This window comes from Varroa destructor, unplaced genomic scaffold (genome assembly GCF_002443255.2).
Source record: "Varroa destructor unplaced genomic scaffold, Vdes_3.0 BEIS01000005.1, whole genome shotgun sequence".
NCBI classification, from domain to species: domain Eukaryota; kingdom Metazoa; phylum Arthropoda; class Arachnida; order Mesostigmata; family Varroidae; genus Varroa; species Varroa destructor.
Window position 1 is genome coordinate 1,399,654 of NW_019211458.1, and position 25,726 is coordinate 1,425,379.

The following is a 25,726-nucleotide window of genomic DNA, read 5'->3' on the forward strand; positions in this document are numbered from 1 at the left end:
GTCTGGTTATGATCGCGAATTGTGTCGGAACTACGACTATTATGTATGAGAGCTCTCAATTCGCCAAGTTAATTACAATTCAGGTGTTTTTGTATACTGTAGTACGCTTGTCTGACGATTACTTCCAAACGTCTTGAACAGCGCCAATCCTTGCTGGAGTCGCATGAAGGATTGCGTAGATCGAAAAAGAGGTTAATAGTCACCTTTATTAACGATATAAACTGTTGTTAAATACGATTCAACACAATCATTTCAATTTACAGAACGAAGGGAAAAAAGCATAATAATTCTTAAATTTATCAGAAAGAAAAATCGTCTTTGTATACGTACCTTTTCTCTTTTTATTGCTTGTTCTACATACTTTAAGGGATCGCCTACTTTTTATAAACCTATTGTCATTTAATTGTGTGAATTTTTTCTCTAGTTCACTCTCTGAGGATGGATGTTTACGTAAAAAAAAATTCCAGCACTTGCTTTATTTCGCCTTCTACAAGAAAGCTGTTGAATTAGCCCGAAATATTTGTGTGTCGCGCACAGCGACAACTTGATAGCTGAGAGAATGTTCGAAGACGATTTACGAAATTCGAAGACGGCATATCAGTCTTGCACGATACACTCTGCCTAGACCAACTATTTAAGGCCAATGACAGTTCCCTGCGACAGACAACTCGTTAATTATCTGAGAAGATGGGCTGCGAACACTCATCTTAAGCTTCTAGAATTTTATCAAGAATTAAAAACCCTGCTGTGTAGTAAATTCGGTGAAGAAGAGCACAAGAAATCACGATTTTTCATTGTCTCAACGGTGCCTCCACATAACGTTAGGCACTGGCGAGCTGTTATTGGATAAGAAGGGGTGCTGCTCCATTTGGATATGAAGCAGAGAAAGAATACATAGCTTCCTCAGACAGGCTTAAGCCCTAGAAGCATAAGTTCTTAAAAAAAAACCCGCTAACCAAGACAAATTTCACGTGCTTCTCCATAACAATCCCAGACGTCACACGGTAAATACCGCGAAAGTTTCTTTACAAGACCTCAAGCAGCCAGCCGTCCTGCATCTCCCGTATTCCCCAAACTTCGCACAGATGGATTTTAGCTTTTCCGAGCATTGAAAAATTAAACTGATACCAGTACATTCGACAATCAAGGGAGTGTTAGAAACTTTCTTGATGAGTTCTTTAGCACTAGACCTGAAAATTCCCGGAACGATGGACTAAATAAATCGGTAGATAAGAGAAAAGCGTAAAGCTGTGAATACATAATTGCTAGAATTCGAGATAAATGCGTTTTTTTTTTGTTAGGTAAAAACTGTCCTATCAAGCTAATATGATACTACTATATGTTACTGACTCAAATGGTGTTTAATAGAATGGTAGTTTTAATCAGCCAAACCTACATGGATCCGGCCAGTCTATGTCGACGACTATTCTCTCTTTGTTGGCACTACGCCTTTTGAACATGCTCGTGGTTCAGCTTTACCAGGCAATTGTTCACCAAAGGTGTTTTGCAATGTTTTATTAAGAAAAATTATCTCTCTCTCTCTCTCTCTCTCTCTCGTTGTTTTCTAAAGTATTTTGAAGATCCATCTTCATTTTCAAGGAATCAGGCCTTATGGAATAATCAAAAACAGTCAACTACCATACGCAGTGAAATGTCCGGGCAAATAAAAACTTCGACATAATGAGCAGATATTAGTGGTGAAAAATTGTACCACACGTGAGCACATCGTCCTCCCTCAACGTGCTGCGGGGGATTACATTGTATCCAATTCAGCTGTATTTCCTGCTAGCTTGCGCGCAATTCAAGTTGTAAGTATAGTTTTTTCAAGTTTTAATACGAAAATGAATTTTCTTAGACATAATGTGTTCATCATAGAAATTTCTCGTGGGCCCACCAAATTTAAGGTTTAGGGCCATTTTCAAAACTGGTGCTGCAATATATAGGGTAAGACTATAATTTAGCGTAAATTGGAAGGTAAACATCTGGGCAAGCTGTGCTCATCAAACGACAAACATATATTCCAACAGAAAACAACTTGTGTAGTTATCATTTTTCTGTAAAATATGTTTATTCACCACTCATGTATTCTATGCCGTCATGCCGTTTAAACAAGACGTGTGAGGCTGCCTTACAATAACTTGTTTTCCATCATTTCTTAATAATAATAGTCATTATACCATTTAAAATCAGAGTAATAAATGATGAAACAAATTGTATAATACTACCCTAACCTCTTTCATGGTCCCTGTTTGCTTGTTCATTATTAATACCAAATCGAAAAAGCTGCCGTCAAGACACCCTCATACGCTTATCATACTTAACCAGATTTTTGAAAGTGAGTTTTTTTGAGTAAATATGCCATTAGCGCAAAACTTGACCTCGAAAATAAAAAAGTATACTGAAGCTTCCAGTTAAACTTCGAACGGCTCCAGTAAACTTAGAGTAATTCTAGGACGCACTTAGTGACAGATCTGCGTATTTGACAGAAAAACGGCTTAGCTGGACTGATAGCTGAGGAAAAGGCGGTACAGAATAGTGGCCCCGACGGCGACGCTAACTGGAAGAAGCCACGACGAAACACCATTTCCAGTTGTTGATGACTCGCGGAACTGTGATTTTTCCGTCACCTGAATAAAACACATATACGCATAAACTAGAATCAATGGAAGAAAGAAAACGCCAGTCAAATCACACATATAATTTACAATGAAAGCCAGTAATTATATTCTTTATTTCTATGTCATCCTGTAAACTTCATGTAAACATCATGTAAACTTCTATGTCATCTATAATAATTTACTACGTATATACCCGGCGGTATATGCATAATAAATCGATAATGTATACATATAATGTACACTGGAAGACTTAAAAATGTATTTAAACAAATAGCAGTCATTAAAGGTCCTCTAAAGCTTAACATTCATCAGCAGTATTTAATAGCATATAATCAAAGTGAGAGCTTACCTTCTTAACCTTTGACTTATCTTCGTCAGTGAGTTCTCCGATTTTGTACTGCACCATTAGTTCGCGGGCATCAGTGGAATGGCCCACGTCCTCGAAAGCCTCCGTGGTTTCAGTTCCTGCAACCTCCAAGAGCACTTCCTCGCCACCGGGGTGCTGCATTAACAAATAAAGTAAAACATGAATATTGTCATAATCGCATCTCTGAGACATTACCAAATAGCATGATCTAAATTACATTAAATAAACCACTTTTGAATTATATCTGGTTCATATAACTTTTACGTTGTTAATGAGACAACGCGATTGCCTCAAACGTTGAAGGAAAGGGATGTGGTCCAGGTTCAAAACCAAAAGCAAAAATGTTTTCTTTCTTGTTACGAGCTAGTTTCCTGAAGCAATGATTAACGGCAATTTTTTAATTCCTTTTACCAATGAAAACACCATTATTCTGTAGCTTACAAAAAAAAAAATTAACTGCAGAAAAACAGTTGAAACTGCAGTTGAAAATCGTAATAATTCTGCGTGATAATTCTTAATAACCATTACTTCCTATTGAAAGCATCATACGATTCGCTTACCACTTTTTAAATTCGGGGATTGCTATTTCGATTTATTAGACCGTTTATTGTGAAAAGTGATAAAAGTTGATTTCATATTTGAAAATGACGCTATTTTATAACAATATGAAATGTTTATTATTCTGGGAATGCCGTTTTTCTTTCTGGAATCTGAAATATTCAGTTGGATGGTTGATGACCAGCGAGCTGCAGTGGGACATAAAAAATTAGAAAACTCGAGTGGTCTAGAGACATGAATCCCATATTGGCTACAACGGTGGCAACAGCTTACCTTATAAGCCTTGTATTCAATAAAAAATTTAAGCCTAGGAACACTGCGAGGCGTTAGTTAAAAAAACCCTAGCAAGAAAATTTTAGACTCGAGTGAGAAGAAAATGTGTTTCGTGTAAAGCAAAGTTGAGACGCTTGCTGCTCGCTGCTTCCATGTTATAACAGTGACCTAGTCTTATATTAACCCTTATTATATATATAATCCTATAATAAAACTTGTAGTGTCTATATAATGCAGATGCCATTTACTACAGCATCGAGAGTTCTGGTTCGTTATTTATGACAACTGTGTACTTTCAATCATTGGAACAGACAGGGAAGAAACTATGCATTAAACAACCAATATTAGTAAACAAACGTAAACAGTTTCCATCGCACGACAACACAATCGTTCCAGTGTGAGAACGAGCGAAGAATCACGTTGACAAAAATGCAGAAGTTGGAGTCTAAAGCTTCCAGTCACCCATCGTACTCGTCAGATACTACTCCGCAAATTACTATTCTTTCAAAAAATCTTGACTATCTTTTAACAAAATAATAGTCTGAATTTCAACACTACGTCAAAATTACCCTTCGATGCTCTGATCTTTCGCACCATAGGCTTTTACAGCGGCGGAATAAATAGGTTATTATCCAAATGGCAGAGGGTCATAAACAATAATGGTACATATTTTGACTGAAGATAAAATAACTATGCTTGTACAAAAAGTTCGGAAAGTTGGAATTCACTCTCTTGCACGTCATACTGAACAACCTAATAATAACAAGAAAACTATTTGTGACATTAAAAGTACGCAATTTTCATTTTTTTGCATTTCTGGCATTAAGCAAAGATTATTAACTATATAGTAAAGTAATTATACAAAATTAATTAAAAATGAGTGCCTTTAAATTTTATTTATCTTTAAAAACCATCACACATCGTAAAACCCTTGAAGGGTAATAAAAAACTATCTGTGATTATTTGCAGTACATTCCACTGCTGCAATTTTAAAAAGACCATTCCAGATAAATACAGTATATCGATATACAAAAGATGTTTACGCCGCGACAGTACATTTTCGTATCACGGCCATACGCTTTATTCCCGCATAAGAACGTTGCCAGGTAGTTGTGTACGTATGTATCTATAATATCAGTTGAGCCTGGTACTGATGACAGAACTCACGTTATACGACAAATAGCACAACTTTTTTTGCTACTACTAAAGAACAAAGAACATTGTTAATGAATGACATTATCAATGCAACAGCCATTTAAGACAAACCAATCTGTTGAAAAATACTCACTACTTAGGCAAAACAAGAACGAAAAACCCAAGTTGGATTGTTAGTTGATGTATGTAATTATTAGCAAGTGTAGGCCATACAGTGCAAGCAAATATATTACTTCAATGCTACCAACAACAGTCCTGTTTCTCAATCAGATTTTTCTTTTATATCTTTACAAGGAAATCAAACAGAGACAGCCCTACCTGTTGTTGATGTAGTACGGCCTCTGTGAAATGCGGAAGGCTATTTTTTCTACAGTAGGAAGTTTCAAACGGATTTTATTTCGTAAATAAAGCTATGGGAATATCAACAATACACGCCGATTCGACCAGTTTATCCAAAAGAGATTTATGTATACACTGGGCGTCAGGGCGATTTGTGGAACAAACAGCACAAAATTTGATATTCAAATTCCCAACTTTCAAAACAGTTCCCCGTCCCTAAATAAAAAGTCAAAGGACCTATAAGTATTACGAACATCGAATAATGACAGTTAGTCAAAGTCAAATTCTTTAATCTTCAAACCGCTAGTTTTACCTCTGTCTGCTTTATAGTTTTATGCATACATAATGCACATAAAAATAAAAAAATTGTGCAAATTAGCGAATTAATAAAATAATCACCATAAAAAGATGTAAAAAAAATGGTAAGGCCTCAGCGTAGCTAAACCAACCAAACGCTTAATACCCAGAGCGCGGTGGATATTATTTTAAATACACTAAAATAGGGAGCGCAACGTAAATGAAGCTGACCGGCAAATTGATATTAATACTTCAAACAATTTGCACAAAGTAATAAGCCTTAATTTGGGATTAAAACAGGGACCTTATAGGCGCGAATCTTGCACCCCAGCATAGCAGCTATGTGGCGGTCAACCTACCTGTAATTATTCTTATTATTATTACTCGTCGCGCGTATTCATTGGTCTGTGATGCTTTTGGCTACCTGCGTGGTCGAAGTATTAACCAAGTGCATTTATCACAACTAACATTGGCCTGCACTGATTAAGCTACTGACCTAAAGCTGACTATTCACACTATAAAAAACAATATTTTTCAGCAATCAGTCAAGTACTTTGCAACATGTGAGTATACACTGGTTGTCAGATACCGTTCGCCTCGATAATAATATATCAATCCGCCCGCCACCTCAAGCTTGGGATTTAACAGTTGCCGGGCCCTTTTCCCTATCGTTTAAACCGTTTTATGAGAAAATATGTGTGAAGCAGAGTTTGTCCAACAATTTAAATTGGTCGTGACCTACTATTTTAGATTTTCTAAGCAAAAATTATTCTGGATCTCGGCGAAAATGCTCTTGGTCTACACAGATCAAAAACTATTTTCGCCGACTATCTGAATGTGCAGGAATTATCAATTCCGCCATGTATTCAACTTAGCTTGTACCGTGTGTTATTTACATTGTAATGCTATATTATAACAGAAGAACTACATCAAACGCACACAACCCACATATGGACAGAAAATAAGGGTTTGTTTGTTTTAGGTCCATGTGCATCTATAGTTAAGAAAAGTTTCTAAGTCGGGGTTAAGCCTTAACCTGAAATTAATTAACAATTAATCCGATAATCTAAGTTTTTGCTTTTGGTATCGAACTTGAAAAAATTGTTAGGATAACGTGTACCATCGACATAAAATTAGCACATTAACCACTGAAGGTTCAATCTTCGCAAAAAAGCGAAAAGAGATGGATTTACATATTGAGAGCTATATTTGTTCTCGTAAATTAAAAATTGATTGGCCATCCTATTAGGAAAACTTACAAATGTGATCCATTATGCTACCTTTTGACTTCGCAAGACACGATGCCGTTTTCAAAAGGTATCACCGAAGCAATGCACCTAATTCAACTTCTTCACTTAGAGAGTTGCAAATTCTTTTTAACAACACGGTGAAGGTCAGTAGTTCATTAAGCCAGTGCTACTTCAAATCATCAAGGTATTGCTTCCCTATTCGATGGCTTACTTAAATGCCCAAGAACATGCTAGTAAAGCAAAAAGACGAACTTCTAGAAGCTAGGACCCTATTCACTCTTTTTGTCTCTCTTTGTGAGACAAAGAGTGATCTCTTTGTCAAGCTTTAATCAGCTGAGCTTTGTTTTAACGTGGCTGTTTTAACGTCAGTAGTAACCTGGTCCGCCATGTTCTCGTAAGGGCATTCTGTTCAAGGGTTGTTATGACGGGTCAACGGCAGAAAACAAGTGGATGACATTCGACGATGCTGGCATAAAAAGTTCATGCTAGGTGCCTCCGAGATCAACTCCGAACTTCATTATACTGAAAGGGCAAAAAACATAGGCTGCTAATACACAGATACCATCGATGAATGAGCTCGAGGTATTCCAGGCACGGTTCACTTTTGTAGTTCAATTGCATATACTATAAGAGAAGTGCATAAAAGTTTGTCCCTCGAGTCGCTGCACGGCCTTATAAATTAAAGTTATCATCCACTTCATTCTTGGGAGCTAGGATCAGTGCTTGAACTTAAATTCAGAGCATATAAACTAGCTGTACATTTGTGTGTTAATAAAACCCTCCTTTTCCATTCAATCAGTATTAACCTTTGTGTCGGATGACTTCATGCTTTTTTTTCACTTTTAAATAAAACTTCCTAATTTATTCCACCACAGGTATACAATGTACCGCTATTTGCTAACCGTTTTTTCATCTTCCTAAACCGATATAGATATATAACAAAAACAGCAATATTGACAGCAAACACGAATGACTTCTACGAGATATTTTATAGACAAAAAACAGATGTTAGAGCATTTAAGGTTTTTTTTTTTGCTTTTAGAAAACTGAAGCATATCGAGGGTAAAATCGTTCCACATGTTAGCTTTATTCAGCACGAAACACACCAACATTCAATTATATTTCATAGCCAAAAATATGATTTTCTGGTAAAAAACAAAATCTTATGGAAATCTAGGATAAATTTTAAACCGCTGTTGCAATCGAACAGCCTAAACTATATGACATACCATTTCTATTGTTTCTCAGAATAAAAACATTGCGTGGGGTTAAAGAGCAAACAACTACTCCATCAGAATTGTTAAGCTAACCAGCAGTGGATCAGCGCAAGAGTCGTGCAAAAAAGCACGCGTTTTGTTCACCTATTAAATCGAGGGAACTTCGTATATTTGGTTTGAAAAACTATCCTCTAAGATCGGAGAGAAACTATATACGCTTGAATATAGAACTGCAGCTCCCATTTAAGTACGAAAAGTGACGTGCATGATCGTCTGGATTCACGGCCATATAGATCGTACAAAAATATCAAAATTCGACTGACATTATATATAAACCGCAAAAATTATACGTTTTACACGAGCAATATAGGGCGTCTTATTTTTATCCATTAGGGTCGATACAGAAATTGACAACTGTGATAATAAGCACTTCGTGTCTCCGTCAACCCCTTAATCTCTAATGTGTTTCTTATTGTTCCATAAAATTGTTATTGTTCTACAGAATCAAGCGAAGGAATGAAGGCTGTGTAACATCTAATGACGCGTCTACCGTTAGGCAGGCACACAAGCGTCTACTGTTAGGCAGGCACACAAGCCTCTAGTAGATTGTTCCACTTGTTACATAGACGGTCCTCTTTCGCTGCTCTCATACGGTACACCAAGGATGGCATAACTGAGGGCTGTCTTTGACGACCGCCACTTCTGGTATAAGTAACAGTAGCGATGATGGGAGAAAAGAGACAGATCGTGCAGGGTATCTAGTATAAGCGATACTGTTATTTCTGCCTCATGACTTGCAGTTAGAATTCAACTACAAAAATGAGCAAAAAGTCATTTCTGCATCTATTAAGATTATTGGCAATCATTTAGCATTGATAGATCAGCTTTGCCCTGCTGTCAATGCCTAGCTTTTAGCTTTTATACATTTGGGTTGTTTTCCCTCTGAAGAATCTCTGCGAGGCCACACTAGCGAAGTATATCGGAACGACGATTTATTTAAGACTTATTGACATACATATAGTAGACGTCCTAAGATCGGGTTTAAAATGTAGTGGCGAAATTCAAATATACATTCAGTGAGCTAGCTATTCGAAAGTATTTGTAAAGTTATTGCTGACACCACTATCGGACTGAATATAGACAACCGACTATGGCTAAATCACTCGTCGCTGCCCTCCTAATATGTCCTCTTGATGGCCTAAATGTCTGGAATCTGTTCTATTGGATATGTCGTAATTGACCAAAAATCGCAATCGTAGATATAAAACGTAAATGAAATATGCATAAAGTTATTTAAATTTTTTTTAAGCGAACATGAAATCTACATTTTGTGAAACTTAGCTCCATAGCCTATCTAATTTAGGATCCACCTGTAGGAGCTAATTGTAAGCTCTAAAACAAGGTGTCTACTTGCCAAATCAGAAAGTAATTACGCATAGGTGATAGAATTATTAAAAAGGGCACATGTGTATTGATACCACAATTGCTTAAATGGTGGTGCATTCGTGTTTTATCAATAGAAATTGTTGAGGAATCTCTATTCTTCAATATTACTTGTTTCCTCAAGCACTACATATGCAGCTGCCAAATGTTGTTATTAAGCTGCTACAACTGCCAACGGCTTCTGTTATTATCGTGACAAGTTTGGGTGTTACCCGAAATTCCTTTAGCCGCAGGCCTGCACGTCGCATTAGAGTTAACTGTTGCGCTGAGTACGTGCCACACTTGTCACACTTTTGGCACTAAATTCTATTTTATATACAATAACTGCCGCATAATATACCAACTTGGCTTACCCATTGTTTTTCTTACATTTATTTAACATATATTTATTTTGTCAAACGTTAAAATCTCCACTCACCTCCTCCATGAACTTCGTGACGTCGTAAACGTTTTCGTGAATCACAAGCCAACACGAACTCTTCCCGTTGTGCTTGCGCACTTCTTCGAGTGAGTATTTCGTCGTCATTTTGTCTTCGTGTACTCGTGTTGAACCTGATCAAAATAATTAACAAGAGTGCCATTACTGTAATTTTACTTTTTTCTGAGGAACTTAGACTTGCGTATGGCACGCAACTGAAAAGATACCATAACTTACCTACACAAGAAAAGCAAGTAGACTTTAAATCTACTCGAACGCCAACACCAGTCTTTGATGGGGGCTCGAAAGGACGACTTTCCTCAACGACAAACACAGGTAAATGAGCAGTAGGCGCAGCGGAGCATCAAGGACAATCCGAAAAGTGGCTATCCCTGTAGTATTAGTGGTTGTAAAGTGACGTCCAACGAACGATGGCGCTGATGTACTCTTCGAAAGTGACGTAGCTGTCTCTACAAGCGTGGACCATTAGTCGCTCTGCGACTTGCTGGCAACACTAACAACAATTTCCCTTGCCGGCGGTACCTGTTACCCTGCCGCCGCAACTTTGTCCAGTATGACCACAACAACTGGAATAATGAAGAGCACGTAAACAAACGACTGAACACCGCCGACTATTGGAAAACAGGAAGGAGCGTCTTTCGGAGCGAGTTCTGGCGGGTCCTTGCCAGCCACTACCCAGTTATTGAATTCAAGCAGATGATTTGCAGCTTCGATCATCTGGCCAGCTGAGTGTACACAGGAAGCCACAGAGGCATAACAGTTCAAAGCGATGTCGAGTTACATTCAAAAAAGAGTAAAAATAAGATACTTTCTGATAATTTGTAAACATAGGTCCAAGGCTGATGATAAGATAATGGCATAGAAAAAGTTCCTGTCTCATCCTGTCCTCATCCCGCTGGTTTGACGGAAAAGCGTCAAATACGTTGTCGTCGCGCGCGCTCCGCCTTTGTCTGCTGATTCCATAACTTCTGTCGGTTTGTATTAAACGTCAGAACGGCATGTCAATAGTTCCACCAGTTCGATTCACATATTGTTTGGTTGACGCTTTTCGATCTGTCAGTGAAATATACACCGAAAAGCTCGCTTTTGTTAACTAAAAATTTTGCGATTGTGTTGCATATCGAGTCAAATAATGAAAAAGTGAAAGTCTCTGTTTATAAGAACTGTGTCTGTCTTCATTTTTTGGATTAAAGATTTCAGTCAAGCTTTTTATATTACTACGGAGAACAGTGAATCTCAAGACTGCATGTACATTTACTGTGGGGTTTAGGAAACTTCACCGACAGCCTATACTATTTTTTTGCGATCCAAATTGAACCAACCGGTTTAAAAGATTATAGCTGATGCCAAGATGTTTCGTTCGAGTACAGGAAACAGAAATGCTCAGCTATCAAAGAATGTTCTAGAAATGAAGTTTATGCAACGCACAAAGGAGAAGTATGAAAAAGATCAGTTCGAAGCAAAACAACGAGCTCTATTCAGCACGAGTCTCACTCAGAAGCTTGAGGGGAAACAAGCCACGTACGTAAAACGCTTTACATTCAAATCGATTATTACTTATGCAAGCTTTGCATGAAAAGAGGTCTCTGCAGGCCGATTCGGTTGAGTTAATCTAAACAATTATGGTTTTGCCGTCTTGTGTAAGTAAGATTCGTTGTCGATTAAGAGGGCATACCTTGCATTAGAGACGAAAAGTATCAACTGCCAACTTAGAAAGCTTTACTAGTAACGGCTTAAACTTTCCTGTTGCTCCAAGCCCGTGTTCACCATCTATACAGTTCCTAAATAGATGGTATCTATAGGTAAACTGATTTGATATCTGATGGTATTTTATAAATTAAGGTATGAAAGCGTTCGAGCTTTATATATGAGTTAATAAGCTATGGTAAAGGAATGCTTTAAATGAGGGTGACTTCATTTGCCTAGATTTCCTTATTTTCAGTTTTTACATATAGAGCCAGATACTTGGTTCGTTATAAATATACTATACAGCGCTGCTAAGATTATGTTTCTTGTCTAGGAGTGCTGTTTGGGCCTTTTGAAGAGAAGCGGATTTAATTATAGAGTCTCATACATCGGCGCTTGGCAAAGACTCTGTCACCCCATGAATTTGAATTATGTAGAAACAATTCCCACCTAAGTAAGCCGCTTCTCAAAAGTAAACATGCTAGCCTATAAAGAGGTGCTTCAGAAAATATTGAAATTCTAGAAATGTACTGTAATTAAATTATGATTACGACGCTGGTGCAGGCAGAAACGTTTCATTCACGAACGAAGTTTCGTCCCTTGCGCAGACTTGGTAGCTGGCAGAATGTCTTTCAAAGGCCGCAACCCCTTGATAGAGGTAAGAGCCAACAAATCACGTAATGTTTTACCAAAAACTATGTCAACAAATAATAAAGACAGATGCCTAGAGGACTGATTACTTTTTTGACAATAAAGCAATGCTATTTGATAAACGTTTACGAAAAGCGTACGTCTGTTGTGCTGGATGACGTCATCCAGTCGGGTGCTGCTCAGCTGGCATTTGGGAAATTTAGTTATACTAAGTACTGAAAGCTTGGATTTACGTATTAAAAACTGGGTGTAACAATATCCTTTACATGATCGGACTAGATAAAAATCAAGTAAAAAAAACTCAATTACTTCAAAATCTTAAAACTGGAGCGCTGTATCTCGTTCTTTTTTGTGTTTGTATTTAACACATTTACTATTGAATTAAAGTAGGCATGAATTTTATGGAGAGGTGCTGCATTATAAGCTATGGTTTTCAGTATTTATAATATAATTACTAACAAGTAAATTAATAATATTGCTGTATGAATAGAAACTTACTGCACAAGAGGAGACCGAAGATCCCCATTTCGGCGAAATGGGCGGAATAGACGATGTGGAATTTGCAGAAAGGTGAAATAACTCATTTACTTACTCATTTTAGCTGTTCATTATTTTTTCACCTTACGTATGACGCGGAGAAAGAACTAGCCATTTTCCTAGTTTTTGAAAGAAATCATAAATAATTTTTCGTGTGAGGTGTAATATGCTATGGTAGTATCTTTTCATTTATCTATGCTGTGATATATTATAGTATAACAAGGAACTGTCGCAAATTTAGGTTTCTTTAGCTTTACACGTAAAACGTAACATAGCGTCCTCATCAATTCGTGCCTTATTACAGCCAAAAACTTATTCACACGCCCTTATTGTTGCCCTTATATTGTATCTTAAGATTATACTGTGCGGGCCTTGTTTATACGATACGCCTGTCCTCTACTGAATATATGAACAAATATTAATCATCATCTCTTTTTTGTTAATATTCAGGTACTCGAGCACAGTGGATACTATGAGTAAAAAATTTATACGAAAACGAGACCGTTCGCAAGCATCCATAGAGAAGGCTTCAGAAAAGAAGAAATTAAAAAAACCACGGATAGATGATAACTAAACAAGTCTGTTTTTTCGTTTCCAACGCAGTTATCATATGTATATAACGTTAGAGTAAGCTTAACATATATCATATGCGCGATTGTGAGCGAACAATCGACACCGATATAAATTTTAAATAAATATCGGTCATGACGCGCCTCACATACTTATCAATCCTAAAAACACAGGGTTCGGTTACCATCTTTGCACTGCAAATGATGTGCAGAGCTTTTGAAATATACGATATTATATACAGTTATACTTCAAACACAGTTTATGGTTGACTCTCTTTAGTCCTTTTAGTATTGTCAAACTCTAGCCTAAGTTTGATCTGGTTCTCAACTGAATTAATAATAGATCAACAGAGCTTCTGTGATTACAGAAAGAGTAATCAAGCAAGCGTGTGCTGTCATTCTTCAGAAGCCAAAGATGAGTTTGAAGATTTGCGTGGAATGATGCGTTAGGCTATAAAGCAAAATAAAACGTGTCAAAGGATTAGATAGTACTAAATGTACAGAAGAAAAATGTATGCCACGGTTCTTGCAACTGGGTTTCAAGTTAATCACCCTTCTACTCATAAGAATATTGCTCGTCTTTTTTCTAAGGAAGTGAATGATATGCTTTGGTTCACATGTTGATTACAAACTGGGATAATCAGCTCGCCGTCCTGTCATTTTAGGATTCCCGTTTCCTGGTTACAAATCTCTCATTACTTATAGCATTTTTTTAGAGAAGTACACATGTATGTTTTAGATACATGGTGCACATCTAAAGTTGAAAAAAATCTAAGACTACATTTAAATAAAAACAAATGTTTCAACGAAATTCTTTGCATGTGTCAATAGTTCCATTCCTGACGGTGCCACTTATTTAATAGAGACACAATTAACCGCGACTACAGACTCTGTTCAGGACTTAAACTATTCACTAATTATTTTCGAAGAGTATTCGCTCTTTAACCCGCAAATAACTTTCTATTAATAACAACGCAATGTTCGTAGGTGCAAACTTAGGTTCCTTTCAAAAAATTATGCTTCATAATAAAAATTCCAGAAAAATTCAGTTTTGGGCTATAGCAGGCAGAATATTTAAAAAATGCAAAAGCTGAAAATAGCGAAGAAACTTAAAAGGTGCAAAAAGGCGTAAAAAGCTGCAGAAAGGCTGGCCGTCAGAGGTCATCTGGATAAACAAACTGGCAATTGATGTTTTCATTCCAAAACAGTGGACAACTTTCGTATCAAAAATCTAGGTGTAACAATAATGGCCTTTCGAGCCTTTCGGTGACTTTTTGAGTCCTTTAATTATAAATTCTGTTAAAGACTGTCCGAATTGTTTCATAAAAATTTTTCTCAGGATTTTCAAAAAGCGCTAAAAACTGGCGAGAATTTGAGCAAACAAGAAAGTTTTTAATTCTGGTGAAGGTTTGTCCAGTGCATAATAGCTGATCTTCGTTCAAATTCCAGAAAGAGCGCACTGTTGTTCGCCATGACAAGTTTGTTGTGTTGTTCCAGAAAAAAACCAGCTGCCCTTTGGTACTAGGAGTGACTGATGCACATATGTTTATTACAACAAATAGCGCGTCAAAATTTTACCTAATTTGAATGCTTCCCCCTATAGATACGTCTTACTAGTACATTACTATAATAATCACAATAAATACTGAAAGTAGTACCCGAGGAACGCAACAGGAAATCGGCCGTCCGATTAAAAACGCACTATACAATTACCTCTCTCAAACTGGTGTCCATTTTACTTTTGTTTGCGATTGATCTACAGACGAAATAGTATATCACTATTCATTACCTAGTTCATTTTGCTTTTTTTTATATGACACAAGAAGAATGTGTAAAAACATGCACAATGTGATCGAGTAAACTAGGCGCGCTTCATTAAGATATTACGAAGAAATCAAAACATCCCAATATCTTGCCTTTAAAACGCTACAATTAAAACATGTGAGTTCGGTAAGTGTTAACTGCTAATAACAATTGTTGCGTGTAAGAAATGAAAAAAAAAGGATACTAACATTAAGTATACGAAATTATGAGATGTACTCGTTCACAATGTTGACATTGGGGAAATGGCAAGCTATCGGATCATCTGCTAGGCGTAATTTGTTGTCTATGTTTGCCATCATCATAATAACCAAATGTTAGGGAAATGCGCAAATTAATGTAGAACAAATAATGGAGCAACGATACATTTACAACGACTGTAATGAATACCAGAGATTATCGGAGAGTAATTTTCACGTCGCTCGCTCATGTCACGTTTAGCTCCTCTGTTATTTTTTACCAGGAGCCTTAGAGTTTTGAAGCAGACGACGTCAGCTTTAGCAGTATTCACTAAACAGTGCTATGCGCTTGGAACCGATGTTTTTTCAGATGATCCACACTATCTCCTTCCAGGCAGGTTGATCGGAACGAAATTTTAGCCACCGATGATATATGCCAACTTCTTGTTGCCTCGATGGCTTCTAATACCGAAATATCCACAGGACATATTCTCGATGTTTTTGCCAGGCTTTCTTCCTACAAAACTATAGATCGAACCAGACAGATAATTTCTCAGGCTCCTTAAAAATGTATTCTTCTGTGCTAGAAAATTAAAGATTGGAGTTAATACCTGTTGCTTCGATTAAGCGCCGTATATTGAATATAATTGCAATTCAACTAGATTTTGTTACAACAATTTATCAATCACTAATAGTTGAAAATCAGTGCTAAGAAGCATTATTGGAAAAACACAACATTAGTTATACAGATTGTTAGATCCTCGTGTCTGTTACATGAAACGCGCATAAATTGCTTACCTGTGTTTACGTACGCTATTATACTACTTTATTATTCTTTTCTGATTGGAATGTTGGTATAACTACGTGCACACGTGGATGCCACCTGATGCAGACAAGGTTAGTGTAATTCGAAGAGTAAAATTTGACTTCTTTACTTAGATTATTGTATTACTAGGTAAAACTCGTAAGTATCAAAACACTTTAATAATGCTTATTAAATTCAACTTATGTTAAATAATTGTCTCTATTAATAATATCCGCATTTCTTAGAGTTCACATCTGTAACACATCACGCAAGAACATTATTGAGCGCGTGGTACCTATTCGATTCATACAATGATTTGCAAACGATTTTCTAAAAAGGAAAAAACAAGGAGGATAATGCAACATAACATTAATGACAGATCTGTCATTTATTCGTGAATTGGCAGAGTTTCATTCAGTCCACCATAATAAAATATTAAGTAAAGATGCTATAATCCTATCAACTTTTGGTATCATTAGAGCCAATAAGGGGCTTCAATCGGTAAAAGAATCACTTTGACAAACAATTTTTTTAAAATAAATATTCGTATAAAGTTTTCAAAGTATTCTCTGAAAATATCCTGGAACTACTAAAATGGGATGAAACATTTAGGCTTTATGCAAAAAAATGTTTGTGCCCATTATATTCCCATGAGATATTTCCAACGAATCCGTCTAATTATCTTGTATATACTTTCATTCGAACAGGATTGCTGTTGCTACGGGACGGAGCAATGACTAAAGAAAACTGCTCAGGGGGTAGTGAAGGGCAGGCCCCAGCAAATATATCTATTTCAGTGATTACGAACACCAAAAAAGAGGCTTCTTTAATGGCGACAAATGTTGTGAACCCGTGCGAACAACCCAGGTTAGAGATAGGGGAGTATCTAGTCGATGATGCTATTCCAGAGAAAGATAAGGATCGCCTGCGAGAGCTGCAAACTGAGTTGGCCAGTGAAACTATTTCGAAAAACCGACGAAAAAGACTTTGGAAAGAGGTAGAATGGGTTGCCAACCGAAAGCGGAGAAACGATGAGAAAAAAGTACGTGCATCTGTGTGTTTTAAACTGAGCCTTCTTATTAAACCAGATTATACTGACTTGGATGAGTTTAAAATTAAAACATTGCCACCAAATGGTCACATCAAATCATAAAACAAATATAAAAAATGAGTAAGCCAGCAAAAATGAATTTTGTTTATGTAACTTGCCATTAGGCTGAGCGTAAGAAGCGCCAGTCTGAAATTCGAGAGGGGACTCGAGAGCCTTCACAGAAACGTCAGCGCATCGTCCGAATGGCGAACAGCGTATGTAAAGTCCGCGTGGCTCTTGATCTTTCTGTTCATGGTCTTATGACCGATGCTGAACGGATGAAAGCCGGAAAACAGGTTTGTGAGATTGATTAATTAACGGATTTACTTTTTAATTGTTTATAGTAAAATCAGTGACATTGGCATATAAAACGGTGAAACAAAACGCAAAAATCATGATAATTGTTATAATCATTATTTATTCAAATATAATGGCTAAAGCAAGATGTTTGTTACTTTACATGATTCCAGACACAACGATGCTATGCGATGAATCGCCGTGCCGATCGTCCCCTACAGCTCTATTTAACTGGGTTGGAAGGCACCGAATACTGGACTGGAAAGATGCCTGGCTTCGATAATTGGGATGTACATCAAGTTAAATCGAATCATGTTGAGCACTTTGGCAGGGATCAGGCAAGTTGCTTTAAATATGCCTTGTAGTAGGGTGGTAGTAAGTATATTTAGATGTAGTTTTGGTTATCGATTCAATGATAGATCCGGATGGACTGGCCATTACTTCTCGTTAAACAGATCTAAACAAAAAAAACCCTTTGTTTTTTGTATTTTTAGTATGTATCTTTTATTCGCATCGGTAACATAATACATCGGTTTCTCTGCTATTATATAACGGCATCAGATAGTTATTCCAATAAAAGTTTTAGCTGTCTTTAGTCGAACGATCAACACTGTAACCTTCATCTTTGGTCATAGGTGGTTTATTTATCTGGCGACTCGGATACGGAGCTTAGTGAACTTGTCGATTCAGAAGTCTACATTATCGGGTGTATGGTCGACCACAATAGACTTAAAGGGGTCACGTACCAGCGAGCGCTTGACGCAGGGGTCCGACATGCTAGGCTTCCTCTAGACAGGTGAATTAAAAGAATTTCCAAACTGGATATGTCTTATCATCTTTCTGTTTTCTTTAACTGTCTAACATGCATGATCTAAAGGAAGTGCTTATGGATCACGTAAGTGTTCAAGTAAATAAAAAATATTTATAAATAACCCTTATCATAATATACATTTTGTCTGCACAGTGGCGTCTCCTATGTCTCCTATTTACCCCAAGCTTAAATCGAACAGTATAATTACCTAGGTTATCAACGAATCATATTCAGAAGGCCAGCACTCCAAGCTGACATTTGCAATTATATTGCGATATTATGGTATGCGGAAGTATATCATATACATCAGCTACAGTTTCTCGAACCGAAAAAAGTGTTTATTTGTTTGACAAGTCTATTAATTAACCTTTTATATTAAACTAATCTAATTAACCTTTTATATTAAAGCAATGAATAATGTGTTCGTGTAAAATTGTTCGCAAAAAGTATTTCATCTAATGCGGTGCAAATTGAACTTGTTTACAGATATGTGGACATGAAGACACGCAAGGTGCTAACTATCGATCATTGTTTCGAAATTCTTTTAAATCGCGTTAATGGAATGACATGGGAAGAGGCTATAATTAGAGCTATACCTGCCCGCAAGGGTGCTCAGCTAAAAGGTGATGCTGATGGTGAAGAAGATAGCAAAGGTGAAAAAAGACGGAATCAATCCGGGGACGCCGAAAAAACGTCTGCGGAAACTAAACCGAGCAAAGAACTTAAGTGCGGAAATGAAAAACAGGAGAACGTGGTAAACAATATCGAATCTGCTGCTTCAGAAATGGTCAATAAAACAACTGAGTCTATTGTGATAGGCGACACTTGTGGCAGTGAAACCATCGTGCCTAATACAAAAGTGCGTGATATGTGACGTACTATATAACCTCTACTGCTTAGAGCAACTGCAATATGGTTCTTTATTAAGAGTAAATGTTCTTTATTTCACAGAAAGAGTATACAAAGCTTGGTGTATATATACATCCGTGGAATAATGTACATAAATCGCAATTAAATAAATTCCATAATGTTGTTACTTAAAACAATTTTATTTTTTTTTTTTATACAATACTGGTTTTAGAACTCCATTCCATGAAATAATTAAATGGGTCTCAATCCCAAGTTGTTATAGTTCTTCAAGAGCAACAATTTCTCTACATTATTTCTTTAAACACGATCTTCATGCGTGTTTGTTTAGGCTGAAAGGCAATGTTCTGAATATATTTAATATCATCACCATTTAATACCATCATTTAATATAACCTACCAGCTCTGAAATAACGATATCAAAAACTCCATTGAATGCCTTACAGACATCAGATTTACGCGTGCTCGGAATAAATTATCGGAAATGATACTGTTTACATATAAATCGATTTCGTCTAAAGCGGCTATATGAATTTTTCATGATCAACCTACACGGCAAGAATTAAAACTTACAATGAAATAAACGTCACATGAACATGTTGTTATGCTTGGGGACCTGTTTTTATTCTTAAATCATATTCCGCTGCTGCGAAGGTCCTATTAAATGCCATTCTGGAAAACAACAAACTTAATATATATGTCTGTAATATATTGGCATCTTTTCTCCAATTTTATTACTATATATGGAATAAAACAGCCCGTAAATGATCATAGGCAAAGAAACTATCAAAAGTGTCTACCATAACTGTCAGTTGCACTCTTGCGGCAATTTAATAAACCGGACAAAGTCAACTTCGACGTCACGCGTATCATCCCTGTGAAATTTATACATTCGATCGATATTGTATCGCAGCTGAGCAATAATCTCACATTTAAGTCCACGCTGCTCAGATTTTCGTACAAGGTGTTGGCGAGTAGAACTCTTGTGCAGTGAGTAGACACTACCATGACACAGAGATGAGGCTATATCTACAAACATGAGATCAGCTCCTGTAAATACAGAGCAGGAAGAACTAAGTGTACCAAAAATAATAAGCAAATAATAAACAAATATGTCGAGTGTTTTTTTTTATCAAATGGACAATTTGAATAATTTCAAAATGCCCAATCTTTAGAGCTTAAAAACTCTTGTAATGGTATATCTACAACTGCTAAAAAAGAAGCTTGGTTAAACAGAGTGACAGATCGAAACTAGTCTGGGGTCTGCTCCTTGCGCATCCCTGGAACAATATACATTAGATATATTAATTATAGCCGAGGAAGGTACCTTTATTTCGAGTGCCAAATGGAGGATTCATGATAACTGTATCTACTGGGTTTCGTAAAATTTGACTTAGCGATGACACATCGGTCTGGAGAAGGGCCACGCTTTTTGTAAGCTCAAATTCTTGAATATTGTTCTTGCAAATTTCAAGTGAGCTTTCATCGATATCAACCGCAACAACATAACTGAAATTAATATAAAGTCTATGTTTTTGTTTGCACATAAATCAAACTCTATTCCGATTTATTAAGGATCTACATGCATGAAGACCCTATACATCGATATTGGTTGTTTTTGCACACCTGCTGTCTCGCACAGCCCCTTGCTATCTTGTTATTGGCTACTCGCAATGGATTTGTGTTTTGTATCTCCTCAAATCACGATAGTTTCCTGCCAAAACTCACTCAGCACCGAGAAGTCCGGCTGCCACGGATAAAATTCCACCTCCACATCCAAGATCGGCAACCACACGATTCTCAATCTCTCCTGCGCTCCAAATGTGATACAACATCTCCGCTGTGAAATTAATTCAAAACAATATATTATTCGCTGCAAAAGTAGATTCGAAAGTCACGCTGAGTAAGTACTACATTAGGTAAGGCGTTAAGAAGATACAGCAACTGAACTTCCTGAATACAATGATTCAGTATAACATTTAAGAGAAAATTATTCAAGTTCATCCAAAAGCCAACTATCTAAATAAACGCAAAAACTTATCCTGAAATGTATTGTATTAAACCAGCTTAAACGAGCACAACAATTTGACCGCTAGGAACATTTTTATAATAACAATGTGTAAGTAGTCATCGGATTTTCTACTGACCGGCAATATCAGGTGGCGTTGGGTATTGCTCCAAGTGAATATTTGGTTTATCAAACGTCTCTACATTATCCAACATAGACTTGAGTTGTTTCAATTTCATCTTCATAGATTCACATAAATCCAGTTTTCTGAAAATTCGGGTCTCAATATAAATAATATGACGCATAGATTTCAGTTTTTCACAACATCTTCTAACTGTGTGCGATTATCTAGCGGTTAAGAGTGATCATTTAACTAGGCAAACGACAACTCTTTCAAACCCAAAAATTGTCTTAAAGCTAATCAAGTATGAAAAGTAACACATATGCATCATAGTGTAATACACTTGTTTTCGATAAAGCGCGGAAAATCTAATGGGAAATAGCTGAACCTCACCATGTGCGCGTCGCTCGGAACGCGAATACTACGGATATCTAGGAACTAATGTGTTATTCCCAAAAGCTGCTATTTCAGTTTCGGAAACCAGAGTTAAGAATCTAAGGTATATTTGTTGTTAAAATAGTTATTACTATATATGCTTCCGCGGTTTTTCTGTGAAACTTATTTTCTATATTTTGGTTTTCCCTTGACACTAGATCTCGGAACTGCTTTCGTAAAATTCGAATGCTTTTCCGTGCGGCAAATTGCCCCTGTGACTAATCGGCATCCAATACGCGATTGTAATTTCCGATAGGCTGTGGAAGAAGTTACCGACTAAATACATCATGCAGGTTAGCCCTAAATTTATATAAATGTCTAGGAATGTCTAGAAATATATGTATTATGGTGTTCGAGTTCTGGAGAATCCGTGTTTTCTATAATGACTTGCGGCCAGCTCCTTATATGGGCACGTAGGTAGCAATGAATGGAGTTAGAAGAATTGCCTTAAACGCACTATCTTTTTTCAACTATTGTTGGTGCGTCCTATCCAAATTATTGCCCTAAAATGTTAAAGTTCAGTTTATTCTATTCAGAGCTACATGGAGTATATGAATACACAAATCTGTGAGTCAAGGAGAACAGAAAATTTAGACCGATGCTTTCAAATCTCAACTAGTGATTAGGGTTATACAATAGAAAAGAAAAAAATATGTCAATGTATTTAAAGCAAACGACGTAGACACAGCCTGCCTTTACTGTAATAATAAATTCGGTATTTTTTTAAAATCATTTCATCGAGTGCAGTGAAATGCGATGCCCTTCAAGGCATTTGTGCTATATGTTTCTTACGGTCAAATTAAAATATTGTTGAGCCCTACGGACACATATTTCATCGTACGTAAAAAGTAATGCTGTTATATCCTTGATATCCTTGCTTAAAATAAATTATTTTCTATGCCCTTGGGCGACAATTATACCCAACGGATGCGCTAACGGAAGCGCATCAAAAGCCTATAACCGTCTTTAAATTCTCCCCAGAGCTCTCTTAGGAAGAATAGCTGCATCGATATATTACATTTCTATTTATTACTTACTAAAAGATTTGTCTTTTGTGTAGATAGCTATATTCAATTTAAGGCCGACATTAGTTGTCATATATATTTTGACTTACTTATTTCTTCGACAGGATTCTAGCAAGGACACAGAATGGAATGATGCCTTGCGACGGCATGGGATTATCCCTGAAAAAAAGGAGATCACTGAAGAACAGATTGTGTCATTAGTCGACGAGGCTGCGAAAAAACGGCTTGAATCTCAAGTATCAAGATTAATTTAATTTTTTTGGCCAAGAAACAAAGATCTGATGAGGGTCGCAAATTTCTAACGTAATTGTAGTAATGTTTAAGGCCGTCTTTATCTAAGTGCCAGCATATACCCATATTGACGTATAATTATATATTGTAAGTAATCGGTGGCTATCCTAAGCCTGTGAGTTCTCTTAAATAAAAGTTTCCTTGTACTCGCTAGAAAATGAAGCAGATCAGTTATCGCAGTTAAATTTATCTATAAAATGATTACAATACTAATAATTACACTAGATTCCAACCAACGCGCGGCACTGTGATCATTGCAAATAACTTGTTGTTTGAATCATAACGTTATATTCTTTATCCGAATCAGTTAAATATTTGGAATCATTTCTCTATTAACGTGTACCTATTACGCAGGTAAAGAAAACAGCCAGTTCTCTACTTTAGAAACTGCATAAAATATTTACGCCGGGTTAAAATCATATATAAATGTAGAAGCAAACTATGGAGCAAGTAAATTGTTGAATAAGGGGTGTTTTCGGAAGTAGGAACGCAATTTGGACAATCTAACCCTCGACGAACTGGAACTCCTTGAGGACGAAGATGATGAGCGAGCTCTACTAGAATTTCGTCGAAAGCGGATTGCTGAAATGTGGGAAGCTGCGAAAAAAGCGAGGTTTGGTGAAGTACGTGAGATCTCTGCTGATGACTGGGTCGAACAGGTGAGGGCTGTTTGACAGAAATTTCTGGTATAACCCTCAGTGTACTTGACATAATTTGAATCAATTAGAAGAACTTCCTATTTTCAAACTCTTTTTTTTTTTACTGTTTCCCTGCTTTTGTTTTTGTTTATTTGCCGTCCCCAACACATAGTCCTTCGACGATTGAGTTATTGTTAGGCAGAACAAGTGACGTAGCATAGCTAAAAAAAATATTATTTAGCTCTCACGAGCTATCACGAAAAGTAAAAATTAGGCATCCCTGCCACCAATAAACTACAGTCAGCTTTTATTTCTGCTACAGGTGAACAAAGCCGGTGAAGATGTTACAGTGGTGATACATTTGTTTAGTAGTGGTGTTCCGGTTTGTACCCTACTTAATCAACATATCCAAAAATTAGCACCAAGGTTCCCTGCAGTGAAATTCCTTCAAGGTCTTGCCCAATGTTGCATACCTAACTTCCCGGAATCGCATTTGCCCTGTATAATGATTTACCGGAATGGAAAACCGGTGGAAAAATTTGTAGGTCCCGAATTTTGGGGCAGTCGGCCGACCGTTGAAAGTGTTGAATGGGTTCTTGGTAAGCTCTTATTTTTATTTACGTGCACTTTTATTATTGTTATTTATTATTCCCTGTTTGTTAACTAACGTAGCTCTCACTAAATGAAGTATCAATAACAGTCTGAATAATATTTAATGCGCTTCTCAGCAAAAAAAGGCCAGGTTTTCGAAACTGAGATCGAGAAGGACCCTCGGCCAAAAGTTCGTGACATCTTGTTAAGCCAGCTGAAGGGCAAGGATTATGATGATAACGGCGATGACTGGTAGCTTGCAGACGTAAGCGCAAATTTTAATCTATCAACTTAGCTTTGAACAATCTTGATTTCGAACAGTTCTGGAAAAAATATAATTTTCTAGATGTTTAGGTACCGTCGTAAGTGTATGTACGAAACTAAATACATCGTATAGGTCGACCGGTAAACCAGGTCCAGCTGAAGAGGTTAGCTTCGAGGAGCTAAACAATCACAACGTGACTGGTGAATGCTTAGTGTCTTGCAATCGAATTCAATCTGAAGCGTAGCAAAAAGTCTATGAACCAGGATTAATACGATGTGCATATCGATTTTTTAAATAGCTTCACGACGGTTAGCTGTGGATCAAAATATTATCTTATAAGGTAACGCTATGATTACCTATGTGCACGTTTATTATCGTCATTATCGACATTTAACCTATATTACATAACTTCGTATTATAGCTTTTTCGATTCCAAATACACAAGCAAACAATCTTCTGTTTGCCCGTATATTTGATGGAGCGCAATGTTTCAGAACTTATTTGTTACTACCCATCTACAAATATACCTTTAAGCTATGTAAAGGCGCTTAAGCTATTTAGACTTGAATATTAACAGTTCTAAAGAACTTGGATATCTTTGACACTTCAAAAACTCATTAAAGTAATTCATTATTCTTTTGTAGAAATTTAATGCAACAGACCAATGCACCGTTAAAGACATGACATGCGGACGGAAGAGCATCACACTAATTTGTACCGATATCTCAGCAAAACGCGATCTAGAAAAAGATGAGCCATAATACTGGGACTTATTAGATATAAATGTACAGGACATACTTACATTATGACTATTGTGATGAGTACAAGTGATCACCTTAATGGAACTAATCACGCTAATGCCAAAGAATGAAAGTTAAGGTTTAGACTTATCTATAGTGCCTGCGTTTACATGTGTATTTATTCTTTAAATAAATAAATAATAAATAATATAAATTAAATCTAAATAATTTTGTTGTTAAATAGCTGATATCCGGTATATGGTACTAACTATGTATCACAGCGAAGATATGCGTATGTGTGGCAATTTTTTTCCAGAGTTCAGGTTTTTATCTCATCGTCACA

General features: G+C 36.7%; 5 protein-coding genes across 8 annotated transcripts; 3 read left to right on the forward strand and 2 right to left on the reverse strand.

Annotated features, from left to right (window-relative positions):
* Window positions 1-2,035: 2,035 nt before the first annotated feature.
* On the reverse strand, window positions 2,036-10,455 carry LOC111251165 (cytochrome b5-like). 2 transcript variants are annotated; one of them, XM_022807519.2, is made up of 4 exons: window positions 10,177-10,455; window positions 9,936-10,069; window positions 2,968-3,120; window positions 2,036-2,627 (listed from the first exon to the last, which is right to left on the reverse strand). In XM_022807519.2, exons 2-4 carry the CDS (start codon window positions 10,041-10,043, stop codon window positions 2,496-2,498), a joined length of 393 nt encoding a protein of 130 aa, XP_022663254.1. In that variant the 5' UTR covers window positions 10,044-10,069; window positions 10,177-10,455; the 3' UTR covers window positions 2,036-2,495. The 2 variants fall into 2 exon arrangements, with proteins under 2 accessions (XP_022663254.1, XP_022663253.1); XM_022807518.2 differs by having other exon boundaries at window positions 10,173-10,405.
* A 451-nt stretch (window positions 10,456-10,906) lies between these two features.
* On the forward strand, window positions 10,907-14,210 carry Mpp6 (M-phase phosphoprotein 6). Its single transcript, XM_022807514.2, has 4 exons — window positions 10,907-11,477; window positions 12,207-12,300; window positions 12,784-12,863; window positions 13,281-14,210. Exons 1-4 carry the CDS (start codon window positions 11,308-11,310, stop codon window positions 13,402-13,404), a joined length of 468 nt encoding a protein of 155 aa, XP_022663249.1. The 5' UTR covers window positions 10,907-11,307; the 3' UTR covers window positions 13,405-14,210.
* Window positions 14,211-15,516: 1,306 nt separating this feature from the next.
* Window positions 15,517-19,448, forward strand: LOC111251157 (uncharacterized). Of its 2 annotated transcripts, none has more exons than XM_086991609.1 (6): window positions 15,517-15,793; window positions 16,912-17,246; window positions 17,420-17,590; window positions 17,765-17,929; window positions 18,227-18,387; window positions 18,889-19,448. In XM_086991609.1, exons 1-6 carry the CDS (start codon window positions 15,649-15,651, stop codon window positions 19,274-19,276), a joined length of 1,365 nt encoding a protein of 454 aa, XP_086847735.1. In that variant the 5' UTR covers window positions 15,517-15,648; the 3' UTR covers window positions 19,277-19,448. The 2 variants fall into 2 exon arrangements, with proteins under 2 accessions (XP_086847735.1, XP_086847736.1); XM_086991610.1 differs by having other exon boundaries at window positions 15,677-16,296.
* Window positions 19,449-19,866: 418 nt separating this feature from the next.
* Mettl5 (Methyltransferase like 5) lies at window positions 19,867-21,930 on the reverse strand. Of its 2 annotated transcripts, XM_022807512.2 has the most exons (5): window positions 21,792-21,930; window positions 21,417-21,544; window positions 20,998-21,109; window positions 20,597-20,778; window positions 19,867-20,319 (listed from the first exon to the last, which is right to left on the reverse strand). In XM_022807512.2, exons 2-5 carry the CDS (start codon window positions 21,520-21,522, stop codon window positions 20,078-20,080), a joined length of 642 nt encoding a protein of 213 aa, XP_022663247.1. In that variant the 5' UTR covers window positions 21,523-21,544; window positions 21,792-21,930; the 3' UTR covers window positions 19,867-20,077. The 2 variants fall into 2 exon arrangements, with proteins under 2 accessions (XP_022663247.1, XP_022663246.1); XM_022807511.2 differs by lacking the exon at window positions 21,792-21,930 and having other exon boundaries at window positions 21,417-21,778.
* On the forward strand, window positions 21,879-25,611 carry viaf (viral IAP-associated factor). Its single transcript, XM_022807510.2, has 7 exons — window positions 21,879-21,897; window positions 21,992-22,126; window positions 22,963-23,094; window positions 23,635-23,808; window positions 24,110-24,386; window positions 24,516-24,643; window positions 25,288-25,611. The coding sequence occupies exons 2-6, from the start codon at window positions 22,121-22,123 to the stop codon at window positions 24,632-24,634; spliced, it is 708 nt and encodes a 235-aa protein (XP_022663245.1). The 5' UTR covers window positions 21,879-21,897; window positions 21,992-22,120; the 3' UTR covers window positions 24,635-24,643; window positions 25,288-25,611.
* Window positions 25,612-25,726: the final 115 nt, after the last annotated feature.